The 15,187-nt window shown below is 36.0% G+C and overlaps 1 protein-coding gene across 1 annotated transcript in view; it reads right to left on the bottom strand.

Annotated features, from left to right (window-relative positions):
- Nucleotides 1-871: 871 nt before the first annotated feature.
- LOC131146858 (zinc finger protein VAR3, chloroplastic) overlaps nucleotides 872-15,187 on the bottom strand; it is a 77,664-nt gene continuing 63,348 nt past the window's right edge. The window contains exons 6-7 of the mRNA XM_058096670.1: nucleotides 1,444-1,542; nucleotides 872-1,340 (exon numbers count right to left, since the gene is read on the bottom strand). Coding sequence (XP_057952653.1) covers nucleotides 1,262-1,340; nucleotides 1,444-1,542 — 178 coding nt within the window. The 3' untranslated portion in view covers nucleotides 872-1,261. The remainder of the gene's footprint in view (nucleotides 1,341-1,443; nucleotides 1,543-15,187) is intronic.

Genomic DNA, 15,187 nt, shown 5'->3' with positions numbered 1-15,187 from the left:
GCAATAAATATGTGTTGGAAATTATTGAATTTAAAAAATAATTTTAAAACTTATAAAAACTTGTGTTGTATATCTATGTGATTATGAATGTGTATATCAATGTATTTTCTCAGATGAAACGATGGTTTGTAAAGTAAAGTGTATTATAATTGAACTCATATGGTCACACACTTTAAATAATTTATTCCTTCTTACTGAAATATATTTCACCCAATTTATCTAAATTTTTCAAGGAGTAGAGACCAACCGGGTGACAGAGTTCCGTGATAGTAGGGAGCTGAAACCCTAATATACAGGGTGAGTTTAGACTAAGGAGGTATGATTCCCTAGGGTTGTATTGTTATTGAATATAAGATAGTATTGTGTATATATATATATTGATACACTAGGTATTGTTTCCTGACCGATATGTATATACTATCTTCCGCTGTTAGGTTGTTTAATAAAATAATTTTTTACTCGGTACCCAATACGGGTCAGGTCGTATGAATGATAGTAGGATTGTTGACGTGACCGATTTGTGAATGTTGTGGATGCTGAGTGAATACTTATTTATTATTATTTATAAAAGAAAAAAAATTATACGAAAATCGAGGCGTCACACATATAGGTTTTACTCAATTTGTTTTCACAACAAGTATTACCATAACAAATGTTTCTTGTAACATAATTTGGTTATCTAGAAAACAAAAAAAATATAATTTTAAAAGAAATAGTATTTGATAATTATAAACTAAATGTAAAGTCAAAAATGAGCCTATCAAAAGGAGACATAATTACTCAAAGAATGCATTAAGATTTAGGGATAAATTTAAAATTTTATTATGACTTAATAGCTATTAAGTCTTGAAGTTGTTGTAGTTGAATGCAATTTATAATGAATTCAGTACCATCTTGTGTATTATGCTTAAATATAACACGGAAAAGAGATGACATTTTCAATTGTATACTGTACACACTAGTTGCTAGCAATCACAAAATCCTTTCTCATATTTCCTTCTAGTTTTATCGTGCAGGAAAAAAAAAAATACTTGAAGGCCTTAGAACAAAGAAACGGAAATAATCAAAATTACATAGCTTGCCGAAGCTCTCATATCTCAAAAGAGAACTGTATGGAGTTAAAACAAATCAACTTCGCTTGCATCCACCTTTCTGTATTGGGTCTATGGGGGAATTCCATCAGACAATATGCTCCACATGATTTCCATGGATTAATAAATAGCCGCCAGTTAATAAAGCACTCGAATATATTCTTCTCATACTACCTTTCTGTCTCTTCTGGGCGTTTGCAATTGCACTTCAGGCACGCCATGTTCCTTCTGTAGTTCAAGAAATCACATCTACAAAATGCAATTCACATGTTAAACAAGAAATAGATGACAACAAGTGTGAAAAAAATTTTGATACGCGCATGTGTTTCGAATAAGAGAAGGGGGGGCTCACGATGGGCATTCCCACTCTCCAGGATTCAACTGCCTCTTAGGTCGCAGCTCTCGACATCGCAAACAAGTTCTATTGCTAGCAAAATTCATGAACCCACACCTGCATACAGAAACTAAAATTACAGAGCTGCAGAAGAATAACAAATTATTGAAAAATATTACAGAAATTGTCAATGCTATAAGCCCAGAAATTCGAAAATCTTTTTAAAAAAGGAAATCAACCACATCTAAGATGATTATCTATCAGTAACATTGTACTTGTGTCTCTTTACCATCTTGGGGAGGGGCCAGAATAATATTCCAGCTATTTTATTTTTCTCACTTGTCTTACCTCTTTCCTTCTTTTTCTACTAAATGTTTATTGACAAGGGATAATATGGTTTTTGGAGCTGTCATTTGTTATAATGCAAAAATAACAACAAAAGATGTAGCGTCATTAGTCTTCTCTCAATACTCCTGGACATTAAGCCAGCCATAGACCTGAGGTACATTTTAGCCAATTCATACACCTAGACTACGTTTGGTTCATGAAATATTTATTCCTAAAAATAGAATGGTCATAATCTAAGGATTTAATAAGTCATAACGCTAATGAAAATGCAAAAATTTGCATGAATCTGATATGCGGAAGATATTGTACATCCACCACCTAGAACCTCAAACCGGCTACTAAGGTCACTACTTTAGTATCGGTAGAAGTTATATTCCAACCCCGTTGCCAAGAGTGGGAGTTGGAACCCCCACTAAACCATCAAGGACACTCAAAAAAGAGATACAACATACACAGTAAGGGCTGAAGGAGAGTAAAGGTAAGCCATTCCAATTACCCTTACAAACTCAAGCACTCAAGGGTTTTCCAGAGCCCAATATGAATGGGTTATCTATACTATCAAAGCAAATTTTGGATGGATGACCTCCTCGGAAAGTTGATGATTTTTATGAAACCATGATTTCTAGAGAACAAAACAAAGAAGGGGTGACTGAAGAGGAGCTCTAGGAAAACCCTCTGCTGTTTGCGTTAGTAAGGGTGAAACCTAGCAATTAGCCATGGTATGCTTGCATCAGTGCAAATAAGGAAGGTATTGTTGTAATATGTGACTCATTTGATTGAGTGGAAGACATATACAAAGAGAAAACATGAAGATGCTAACTTGTAAGAGGAAACCATCGACATTTTCCCTATAACCGTCGACGGTTTGGTCAAATTCAGTGAAACAGTTAACGGTTATGAACCTGTAACATCGAATGTTTGCTCTTGATATTAAACCGTCGACGGTATCTCTACAAATCGTCGACGGTTTGGCTTGGGAACTTGACGTTTGTTTTCAAATTTTAAATTGGGATGTTGGACAGGTTGGGTCTTGAGGGAAATCCTCCGCGAGTTAGCAAAACTCGTATATACATGGCTTATGTTGTAACTATGAAATGTTCATGTCTTTGGACAAGAAGATAGGGAAAAACATTGTCGTTTGCTCCCATGGATGCAGGCATTGCCGAACCACATAATTCTTTGTGTCATTGTTATTGTTTTCATTATAAGCTGCGTGATTGTTGTTCTATATATTTCACCATTAAGTGCTGCATTGTATGATCATTTTATTCCATTGTGCATTTGATTTTCACAACAAATGGGTATCAGAGCATTTTTGTAATGGCCTCTGGAACTTCTTCTGCAAAGTTTGATGTTGTTACGTTCTGTTTATGGCAAAGAAGGGTTAAAGATTAGTTAGTGCAGTAAGGTATGGTGAAGGCCTTATATGGAATTCAACGGAAAAGCATGAATGAAACAAGTTGGAATGAATTGGAAGCAAAGGTTGTATCGACTATCTGACTTTGTTTGGCTGATGACATGCTGTATCACATCATGGATGAGGAATCTCCTGCGTCTATTTGGCAGAAACTTGAAAGTCGGTATATGTCTAAGTCTTTATCGAACAAATTATTTCTTAAGCAAAGATTGTATTAACTTAAGATGGTGGAGAGTTCGGATTTGAACCAACACATCAATGTATTCAATCAAATTGTAAGTGATTTGATGCGGGTTGATGTGAAGTTCGAGGAGGAAGACATAGCGTTGATGCTATTGAATTCCCTACCAAAGTCTCATACGTATGAGAATTTGGTTACTACTCTAACAGGGGATGAATAAACTCTAAATTTGGAAGAGGTAACAAGCGCACTGCTAGGTTTTCATCAAAGAAAGATGGTCAGCGATGAAATTTCACACGGTGAAGGGCTTGTGGTAAGGGTAACTAGGAACATGGGAGAAGCAAGTTTCGGAGTGGATCGAGTGGTAATAAATCTCGGTTGTAGTTCGGGAAGAAGGACATACGGTCTTTTAAGTACGGAAAAATTGGGCACATAAAACCGGAATGTTCGGAGTGGAAGAAGGAGAATGCTAAAAATCAAGAGGGTACTTCATAATGTAATTGAGGAAGGAAACTCAGAAAACAATGATGGTGATACGTTTTCTTGGATCCTAGATTCGGTGAGCTCTTATCACATGACACCAAATAAATAATGGTTTAGTACCTACAAGTCAGTTAATTTTGGTACCGTTCTAATGGGAAATAATGCTGCATGCAAAATAATTGGAATAGGAAATGTCAGAATTAAAATGTATGATAGTATTGTAAGAACATTATGTGATGCAAGGCACATACCGAATCTACGGAAGAATGTGATTTCATTGGGAACTTTAGATTGTAACGGGTATAGTTACAAGTCTGAAAGTGGGATAATGAAGGTGTGTGAAGGTGAATTGATGGTGAGCAGGAAATATCTATGCATTGGTGGGTACCATAGCTATAGGTGGAGCTACAGCTGTAAAATCTGAGTCAGGTAATACTGTATTCTGTAAAACAACCACGCAAGACTGAGGGTATTCTTAACTACATTTATTCAGATGTTTGGGGACCAGTGAGGGTAGCGTCACAGGTCGGACATATGTATTTCGTGAATTTATCACGAAAGGTCTTGGTGTACTTCATGCGGCATAAGTTAGAGATGTTTGTCAGGTTTAACTTGTGGCTGAGGTGGAAAACTAAATCAGTAGAGAGATCCTTAGGTCAAACATTGGAACTGAGTACGCTGGTTTTGTTCAAGGAGTTTTGTGAGCAGCATGGCAGGTTGTATGCAGGGCTTGCAAGGAACTTCTTGGTAGAGTCAGTGAGCATTGCAAGAGAGGTTTGGACAGGTTATGCGGTAGACTACTCTGGGTTGAGAGAGTTTGGAGGTCCAGCTATGCACGTTTCTAATGAGGTGAGATCTAAGCTTGGTGAAATGTCTAGACGATACATCTTTATAGGGCATAAGAAAGGTGAGTTCAAGTTGTGTGATCCAATGACAAACAAGGTGGTGATCAGTGGAGATATGATTTTTGGTGACCATGGTGCAGCGTACTCAAGTAGATGAAAAGAAACAAGTGCTAGAAAACTACAACAATAATGAGCATGTGATGCAGGTGGTGTTACAGACTTAGTGCAGAAATAACATTGTTCATAATGCAAGGAGTTATAGCTTGGGAGACCAGCAGGATCACAATAGACTCAGATGCACTATCAGACCACCACTTAGGTATGTGTTTACTGTTATGGGAAGACCTATTTGTTGCAAGTCCAGGGTACAGTCTCTGGATGTACTATTTACAACTGAATCGGGGTTTTTGGTAGTAGCCGAAGCTGTCACTGACAAGTTCAAGCAGTGCTTGGACTTGGTTTTTGTCTCCAGTTGCTAGACGGGAGGCGATCCCAACTTCATGTCTTAAGGTCCAGGTGGAGCAGTGGGTTTATGTTGTCATTTTTCTCCTAAAGGACGAATGTTCGCCAAGGTGGAGATTGTTGTAATATGTGGCTCATATGATTGAGTGGAAGGCATATACAAAAAGAAAACATGAAGAAAATAGGAATGTTGACTTGCAGGAGGAAATCGTCGACGGTTTCCCTGTAACCGTTGTTGGTTTGGTCCAGTTCAGTGAAAAAGTCGACAATTTTGAATTTGTTAGATCGACTGTTTGCTCTCAGTATTAAACCGTCGATAGTATCTCTACCAATCGTCGACGGTTTGGATCGGGAACTCAGCGTTTGTTTTCAAATTTTGAATTGGGACCTTGGACAGGTTGAGTTTTGGAGGAAAAGACTTCGGGAAACTTATATATACATGGTTTATGTTGTAACTATGAAATGTTCATGTCTTTGGACAAAAGATAATGAAAAACATTGTCGTTTGCTCCCGTGAATGTTGGCAATGCTGAGCCACGTAATTCTTTATGTCATTGTTATTGCTTTCATTATAATCTGTGTGATTGTTGTTTTGTATATTTCACCGTTAAGTGTTGCATTGTATGATCGTTTTGTTCCGCTATGCATTCGATTTTCACAACAAATTGGTATCAAAGCATTGGTGTAATGGCCTCTGGAACTTCTTCTACAAAATTCGAGGTTGTTAAGTTCGATGAAACAGGAAACTTCGGTTTGTGGCAAAGAAGGGTTAAAGATCTATTAGTACAACAAGGTATGGTGAAAATCTTATACAGATATCAACCGAAAAGCGTGGATAAAACAAGTTGGAATGAATTGGAAGCAAAGGTTGTATTGACTATCTGACTTTGTTTGGCCGATGACGTGTTGTATCACATCATGGATGAGGAATCTCCTGCGGCTATTTGGCAGAAACTTGAAAGCCGTTATATGCCTAAGTCTTTATCGAACAAGTAATTTCTTAAGCAAAGATTGTATTAACTTAAGATGGTGGAGGGTTCGGATTTGAACCAACACATCGATGTATTCAATCAAAATGTAAGTGATTTGATGCGGGTTGATGTGAAGTTCGAGGAGGAAGACAAGGCATTGATGCTATTGAATTCCCTACCAAAGTCTCACACGTATGAAGATACATCTTGCTCAAAGCCTATAAAAACACCAATGATAGGCTTTGTAGGAAACGTACATATCCAGAACAACTTAGCTATTTCACTTATAAGCTTATAGCTATGCTGAAGGACTCAACAATGGTAGATTTTTCAGTCAAAATCCCTTCATCTTATAATATAATCTAGGGGAGACCGTGCTTGAACTAATCAAGGTCGTGACCTCAACCTATCATTTGATGAAATTTCCAACTCCTAATGAGGTAGGAGAACTTCGACGTGACCAGGTTATGACATGCAAATGCTACTTCATGGCTTTGAAGGGAAGGTCAAGTTAGGAAGAAAAAATGGTTGTGGAAGAGCTTCAACACCCAAGGCGTTGGCTCTGAGTAATTGAGACCTTAGAAAAAGTCCCTGGGACGAGGCAATCCCAAACAGGAAGGTTTCAGTTGGATGCACCAGGGCATTAAATAAGAAAAAAACTATTGGCCTTCTTAAGACATAATTCTAATGTCTTTGCATGGATGCAATGGATACACCCAGGTTATACCCTCACATCATCTCTTGAAATTTGAGGCTAGATCCAACCTGCAAGCTGGTATGGCAGAATGATAGGATGTTCAACCAAAAATGGAATCATATGATCAAGGAAGAAGTGCAAAAGCTCATTGCAAGTTTCATTAGAGAGGCGAGTTACTCAAAATAGTTATTGAATGGTGTTTTGGTCAAGGCCTTCGGACATTGGATGATGTGCGTTGGTTTTATCGGCTTGAACAAAGCGTGCCCTAGGAATTGATTCTCATTGAAAATTGGCCAACTACTGAATGCAACCGCAGGTGACAACTCGCATAGCTTTATGGATGCCTTCAATGGCTACAACAAGGTTTGAATGACCCCATAAAACAACGACAAGAAGTTCTTTGTGACTGGAAAAGGATGTACTGATACAAGGTGATACCTTTTGATTTGAATAATGCTAGGGCTACTTCTTAGGAATTGGTGAAGAGGCTTTTCAAGGACCCATGGGCTTGAACATCGAGGCAGACAGGGATGCCTTGCTGACCAAGAGCACATGTTTGGCAGTGACAACAGTTTTGACAGAGATCTTTGAGTTTAAGGAAGTACTAGAAGAAGTTGAATCCGACCAAGTGTGCCTCCAAGGTATCCTCTACCAAGTTCCTCAGATTCATGATGAACCATTAGGGTATAGAACCCATTGTCCAATGTGCTGTGCTAATCATCTCCTAAAGGTCCTAACTGAATTACCAAGGATGGAGAAAATAGTATATGCTCTAATCCCTGCACCTTGAGAGCTAAAGCTCTATTTTTTGATTATGCTTATAGTTCAGCCAATCAAGAAAGTTCTGCACAAGCAGAAAACATCTAGGAGACTAAAGAAATGGGCCTTAGTGTTGTCATTTTGATGTGCAATACCAACCTTTGCCAACAATATGCACATAGGTGCTTGCTGATCTTGTAGTGGAATCCATATTTCAAAATTCAATAAGCTCTAAATTAGCACAGCCTGGAAATTTATGTAGATGGAACCTCGACGACTAGCAGTTGGAGAGTGGGGGAAGTGTGATACACGTTATAGAAGGACCTGAAGGTTTTCAACGCAAAAGAGCTCCTGATGGAAAGATATAGCTGTGCCTTCGGTGTGGGGGTGAGCTGCAGCCAAATGTTTTCGGAGTGCTGATGCCAGAAGGTTTCCCTTCAGAAATGTACGCTTATATTGCTAAGGCAGTTGGGTCTGCTCAAACTGCTGAGGCAGCTAGGATTCCGGAGGATACCATGATTCTAGCTGAGGATGCGGCTAGGGCTACACTCAGGGAAGAGGAGACCAAGAAACTTGGGCTGGGCCACTTACTCCTTGTTTTGCAATTGGGCCAGACATTTGAAAAAGGAGGAACCTCCTTTTTAACTAAATTGGGAAACTTAATTGGAGAGGCCTATATTGTTCCGGGCATTATTTTGCATGACAAGGATGCCTTGCCTATATGGGTCTCTTGCATAAGGACCAGGTCTTTAACAGGCCCATCATAGGGAAAAAGGCAACTCAGCCGATCAACTCACAGATTCTGTTAATAGGCAGGCCCAACTCCTAAGCCTCAATTCACAGAAGCTGAATACAAGGAAGAAGGAACTTCACCCATTTGTAAACAATGTCCAAAACCTCTCTCTAGTTCCCTAAGACATATGGGGAACAGATGAAGTTGCATAGCAAATTCAGGATGCCGATAGCTTGGATTTGATAAAGTCTCTGGGCAACAAAGATGGAAAATCAAGTGTAGAAGTGGCTGATGATTCTAATTCTACAGAGGGACAAGAGGCTGGTGTTGCCAGGGCTAACAGTGGAGATGGTGATTTCGGTCGGAAATACCATGAGGCTCTAAGACAGAAACCAAAAGGCTGCTCTGATAGGTGCGGAAATGAGGAAGTTACACGATGAAAAGAAAGAGCACTTTGGTGACACAATGCCTAGAAATTTAGGAGTTTAAGTATTGTGGAAGATTATTTTTTAAAGAAGAAAAGTGATTCTTGTGATGAGGCTCGCAAAAGAAAGGAGGAAATGAAATGAGGGGATCTCCATATAATGATTTTGACGATCTTAGTTTGACTGTGATGGGGTTTCATGTTGGATGAGTTTTAGGAACAACATGAGTATATTTTTATTCCTATGATGTTCTAGGGGACTTATCATATATACATCCATCCCCTTTGGAAGGATTGGAGGGGGTTTCTAACTTTCTATTTTCGAAGACAATGGTTTGGTTAATGAACTACAGTGCAAGGATGGAATTTCACCTACACCAAAGCTAAGGATTATCAGAGGAAGTTAGCTAACTTGAAGTGTTTAGTGAATTATGACAGAAAAGGATTGAAAAGGGGATTTCTTGGTTAATTTTTTATTTTATTTATTTTTTGTTTGGGTGCATTTCCTTTTTCGTTTGCAACTTCTCTTTCTCTTTCTAATTCACTTTTTTTTTTTTTATCAATATATCCATACTATATGTAAAAGTACAAATAGTATAAATCATTTTATAGACAAAAATATCTTTATTTTATAAAAGAAAAACTAAAAACTCCTAAAAAATGTATTTATTAATCAATTTGTAAACAAAAATATCCTTATTTTTAAATGTAAATTTCTATAAGATCAACACTACTAAAACATCTAAATTTCTATTATATAAGGAAGTAAGGGTAGTGCAAATCATTTTATTGATTAAAATATTCTTATCTCCTGAAAGTAAAACCAAATATTCTTAAAATAAATAAATTTTCGTAATATATAGCAAGTGAATTCAACCAAAATTAGTTTTAATTACACTTAGAATGTCTAAAAGTTAAATGCTTGAACGTAAATAAAAAACTTCCATTTGGTTAAAAAAGAAAATAGACTAACATTATGTATAAATATCTACATCTATATCAATATTATAACAATAAATTAATAAAAGTACAAATAAAGAAAACCATTTTGGGGCAAAAATATCCCTATATTTCTAAAGTAATACAAAATATTTGTAAAAGAAAATAAATTCAAACAAAATTAGGAAAAATTATATTTATAAAATTATACTCTATTTAGGCAAAAAATGGACATGTATATAAATATAATATATAAAAGTACAAATAGTGAAAATAATTTTATAGACAAAAATATTATTATATTTTAGAAGACAAGTATTTCTAAAAAAAAAAATTAAATTAAATAATATTAGATAAATCTACATTTAATTTTTTTTTATATTTTAAACAGGTGAAGATATGGACTTAAAAAAATACATTTCATTCAAAAGATAAAATAAATGCAATAGTATTATAAATGTTAAAATAAAATGTACATTCCAAAACAAAAATGGTAAATTCCTCTATGTTCTAAAATTATTATGAGGTTAAGATCATTTAAATACATAACAATATAATTTTTTTTTTTTTAGGAAAGAAACTATTGACCTAAAAGTACCCTCAAAATAATAAAATTAAAATTTATTTAAAATTAAAAAACTCACAATGGAAAATTAAATTAAAAAAATTAAAATTTTAGGTAACAAATCACAATTTAGAAATAATAAAGTTATACATATTTTCACGGGAAGTAGTCATATATTGAGATTTTTATAAAATAAAAATAATGAAAAATCTACTTATTGTACAATGTTATGTAAATAGTAGCATTCAATATTTCTAATAATTTTAATTAGACCATTCATGTCATATCATATTTTTTATTTTTTAAGATTTTTCTTGTCCCTGTACTAACATGGTGTCATAATGGTATCTCATATCAATGTTCATATTTTGTAATTTTAAACAAAGTATTATAAATAACATTTAATATTCATGCTTATATTTGTAAACTAATTAATGACAATAGATTATTATTTCGTTTTCAAAATATATCTAGAATTTATTAAAAATTATCAAAAATATTTTACACAATATTATTCACATAATGACATATTTACTAGTACACACACACACACTAAGGGAGGTTGGGAAATCCTTTAAAGTTCTCACATTCCTCTCAATCTAAAGGGTCAACAAAATAGCAAAGACACGCTACTCCATGAGGCTTCTCCCTTCTTGCTCTTTTTAAAACCCCAATATCCAGCAAACAAAATGCAGCCACTGCCTGAGATGGCTACCAAGCTTCACCAAATACGAAAAGAGAATACTCAAAATATGGGTTGCCACCCTACAACCAAGGTAGAGATGTGTATTCCTTTCATTAGACTTGAGGCATGTGGAGTGCATATTGGCTCTAAGAGCCTAGTAGGGCCTTCTTCATTGTAACAAATCATGCGAGTTGATCCTATTAAGAGTCGCTGTTCAAATGAAAGTCCAAATCTTGAAGGAAACCTTAGCGTTCCAAATAATGTAACTCCAAGGAAAGAAACAGGGGGGATAGATTTAAGGAGGTGATGGAAGAAAAATTCTATAACATCAACAAGGTTCAAGTTTTTTTTTTTTAATTTCTCAATGAGAAAAAGAGAAGCTTTATTATATATAAGAACAAAAATACAATAGAGGATAACCATAAGTGCTCACAAAGAACAAAGAAATTAAAAACATCATCTCAATAAGGCATTCCAATCTCTGGAAACATCTTGAAAAGAGCAACCCTTGAGACAGCCAGCACAAAAGCCAAAAAAAGAGCCAAGTATCAGATCCCATCCAAAATAAACCCTACTTACAAATTTTTCGGTAAAAACTATAGCATTTCTTTCCAACCAAATTCCCCATTAAACAATTACAAGAGCACGTCTCCACAGCCTTTTAGCATCTTAATTTTCTCAAAACCAGCTAAAGAAATAGTTAAAAGATATTCCACTGAATTTGGGCAAACTCATAATTTTCCAGACACCCCAAAAAGTGAGCTTTATAAGTTCCAAGAAAAAGAGAATTAATAAAAAAGTGAGACACATCCTCTGAAATCTTACCAAACATAATACACGTCTGGTGACAAGCTCTAGAAGGTCTCCAACCCTGCAGCAGGTTGTTGGGTTTAAATCTACTAAGGATCACCAGTCGAAAAAAAAAAAGAGCCTTAATCTTAGAAGGAATTTTAGCTTCTCTAACTTCCCAATATAGAGGAAAAATCACATTAACCTTAGTAAGATGAGAGAAGAACAATTTACAAGAATACTCCCTCGAAGAATCCAAGGATCAAACTCTACCATCACTACTACTGGAGATATGGCAACTCTCAGGTAAAATGAGTAAAGGAGACTATTACTCCACCTCTCTATCATCAAATCCCTTCTAAATTCCCAAGAAAAAAGGAATCCCTCTTAAAAATAAGAGAAAATAACATCATTATGACGGGTAGAGAGGCGACATGACCACGCAAAGGAAGAAGAAAGAGCTGAATACGCCCCCGGGGCGCCACCCAACACTCAAGGATCTTCCCATAACCTAATACAATTATCTCTCCCTAGTTGAAATTTTGTGAATGGAAGAAAAGAAGGATAAACCTGAGAAATAAACCTCCAAGGACTCTTAGAAGAGTACTTTAATCACCCCAATTAGCATCCCACCCATTATTGTTGAAAACAGATTTACTTTTTATTACTATGCACCAAAGAGAATTCACCTCCAAGGGATCACAACCGCTTACCCAAAAGGGAGGTGTTTTAAGACATCACATTACCATGACCCAACCCACTTTCTTTAGACCTATAGAACACGACCCACCTAACCAAATGATCTCACCTCTCCCCTACAACTGATCAAAGAAAATCTTTCATCATCCTCCTTAACTTACAAGCTACCCCTTCTAGAATCCTGAAATGAGATAAAGAAGTGCAATGTGGTGATAGAAAGGCTGCTATAAATAAGAGCAATTCTCCCACCCAAAGAAAAAATGCTCCACTCCACCCATCCAACCATTTAGCTACCTTAGACAGCACCGAGCAAGGCTTACTTCCCCAAGAAACTCCTAAATAGACCAAAAGCCACTTCAACAGCCCACAACCAACTAGGGGAGTCAACTCCAAAACCCTCGCTAGGCAAACATTAAGTGGACCAATACCACCCTTACCCATATTGATTATAAGATCACAGACTCAAAAATAACCAAGATAGTAAGAATGCTAACAAAAGAGTCCGAATGATCATCTAAAAGGACACAGGCATCTTCTGCAAATTGCAAATGAGATGCAACAACCTCCTCCATACCCACCTTAATACCTCTCACCATCCCTATTAACACCCCTCTCTATCATTCTACTCTAACGCATCCACCACAAGAACAAAATAAAAGCGGGAGGGGGGGGACGGTAACGGATTCCCTTACCTAACTCCCATAAAAGAATAAAGATTATCTTTAAGATGCCCATTAATAACTAAAGAAAAATAAGCATCCGACAGACAGCCCATAAAATAACTCCTCCACCCAGCACCAAAGCCTTTACTCAAATCCCAACTAACTCAATCATAAGCCTTCTCAAAGTCTAATATAAACACAATACCACCCTTACTTTCTAAAAGGAACATCCTCGACAACATCATAAGCAACCAATATAGCATCCACGATCTGCCTTTCACCCACAAAAGCACTTTGAGCAAGAGAAATAGTATCAGTAAATGCAGGACTCAGCCTATTAGCCAGCACCACAGCTATGACCATACAAACACACGTGAAACTAAACTAACAGGCTGAAAATCTGAAACCTTAATCAATCTATTCTTCTAGGCACTAAAGAGATAAAGATGCAATTCATGCTCTCCCATTTTACCATTACCATGAAAACTCATAAAAAACCTTAATTAAATTCCCCTTCACCAGAGCCCAAAACTCCTGAAAAAAAGTTATATTAAACACATCAGGCCTAGGAACCTTATCCCTCTCAAGACTAAAAACTACTGCCCAGTCTGCACTAGCCTACTCTTCTTCAAAAGGCCTCTCCAGCCAAGACAACTGAACAACCGAAATAGGACTCCACACCAGTAACTTAATCATAGATCTTTCTAAATCTTCCTCAGAGAAAAATTCCTAAACTTCTCAGCTATCAACCTTTCATCAGTCACTAATTTCCCCAGCTTTAACCCCATCTCTCTAATATAATTACACTTCATTCGCCCATTAACCACCTTATGAAAGAATTTAGAATTGCAGTCCCCTCCTAAGTTCCTAACCCATTTAAACTTCATTTTCTGCCTCGAACCCTGACCTCCTCAAGAAAAACATTCTCTAGCCCATTCTTCAAACTCATTGTTCCCACTCTCTCCTCCTCAATAAGACCCTCCTTAATCTCTATTCTATCCAACACACTCATCTCATTCAAAATGCTGACTATAAAACTCTAACATCTCCAAATACCCATGGTCTTAAATTTCCATGAAACTGTCGAAATTTCCGATTTCCGCCACCTTTGAAATCAAAATGGCAGTCGATTTCCGTATTGCATAATTTCCGTCAAAATCTCAACGAATCATCTGAAATTTATCGAAACCTCGAAATATTAGCGAAATTTGTCGAAATTTATCGAAACCTCGAGAGTGAAGTGAAATTTCTTTTTTAATTTATTTTATTTATTTTATTGAAACAAAAGGTTATCACAAGTGCTTTTGAAATTATATGAAAAAATAAACTTATAGTAATATTTTATTTAACCATTCATGTCTAAATTATCAATATTTGTATAATAAATAATATTTAAATGATTTATGAATTTCATTTGCATTAACTGAATATGTTTAATGTACATTATCTTACAAACATGTTTGATACACATACTATTTTGCAACTTTTCCACCTTATACAAAACATAGATGTATTTAATTTGTAATATATTAGTCTTAAAACTTATATTTTTATGTTTGTTAACCATTTCTAAAGTTTCACAAAGAATTCCATGCTTTACTACTAGTTTCCGTTATTTTTTCAAATCGAAATCGAAATTTCCATTGAAATTTCCGTACTTTTGGAGCTTCAAAATTTGAGTCGAAATCGAAATTTAAGACCTTGCAAATACCTCTAAATTCCACTTTTCAAACTTCTTTAACCCTTTAAGATTCTTCATAAATATAAATCCTTCCCAACCCACAACACCACAACTAATCCCAAACTCCTCGACCAAAATACTAAAGCCGTAATGATCCACCTACATATTCTCAAATCGAAATGGAGTAGGGCCCTATCTAACCTTTCTAGACTCCAACCAAACAGGAAAATGATCAGACAGTCCTAGAAAAAATCTCTAGCAAGGTATCAAAAAAGAAAACAATTTGATCTACTACCTACAGCTCTATCCCCCCTACTCTAACAAAAATATCAAAAAAATGCATACTAGATGAAAACCTTCCACCACCTTTTTCATCCAGAAATCATAGCATTGCAGTCTTCCCCTAACACCTATCTAGGATA

The sequence above is a fragment of the Malania oleifera genome, chromosome 13 (genome assembly GCF_029873635.1).
Source record: "Malania oleifera isolate guangnan ecotype guangnan chromosome 13, ASM2987363v1, whole genome shotgun sequence".
Lineage (NCBI taxonomy): Eukaryota > Viridiplantae > Streptophyta > Magnoliopsida > Santalales > Ximeniaceae > Malania > Malania oleifera.
This window is presented reverse-complemented; position numbering and strand designations above follow the sequence as displayed.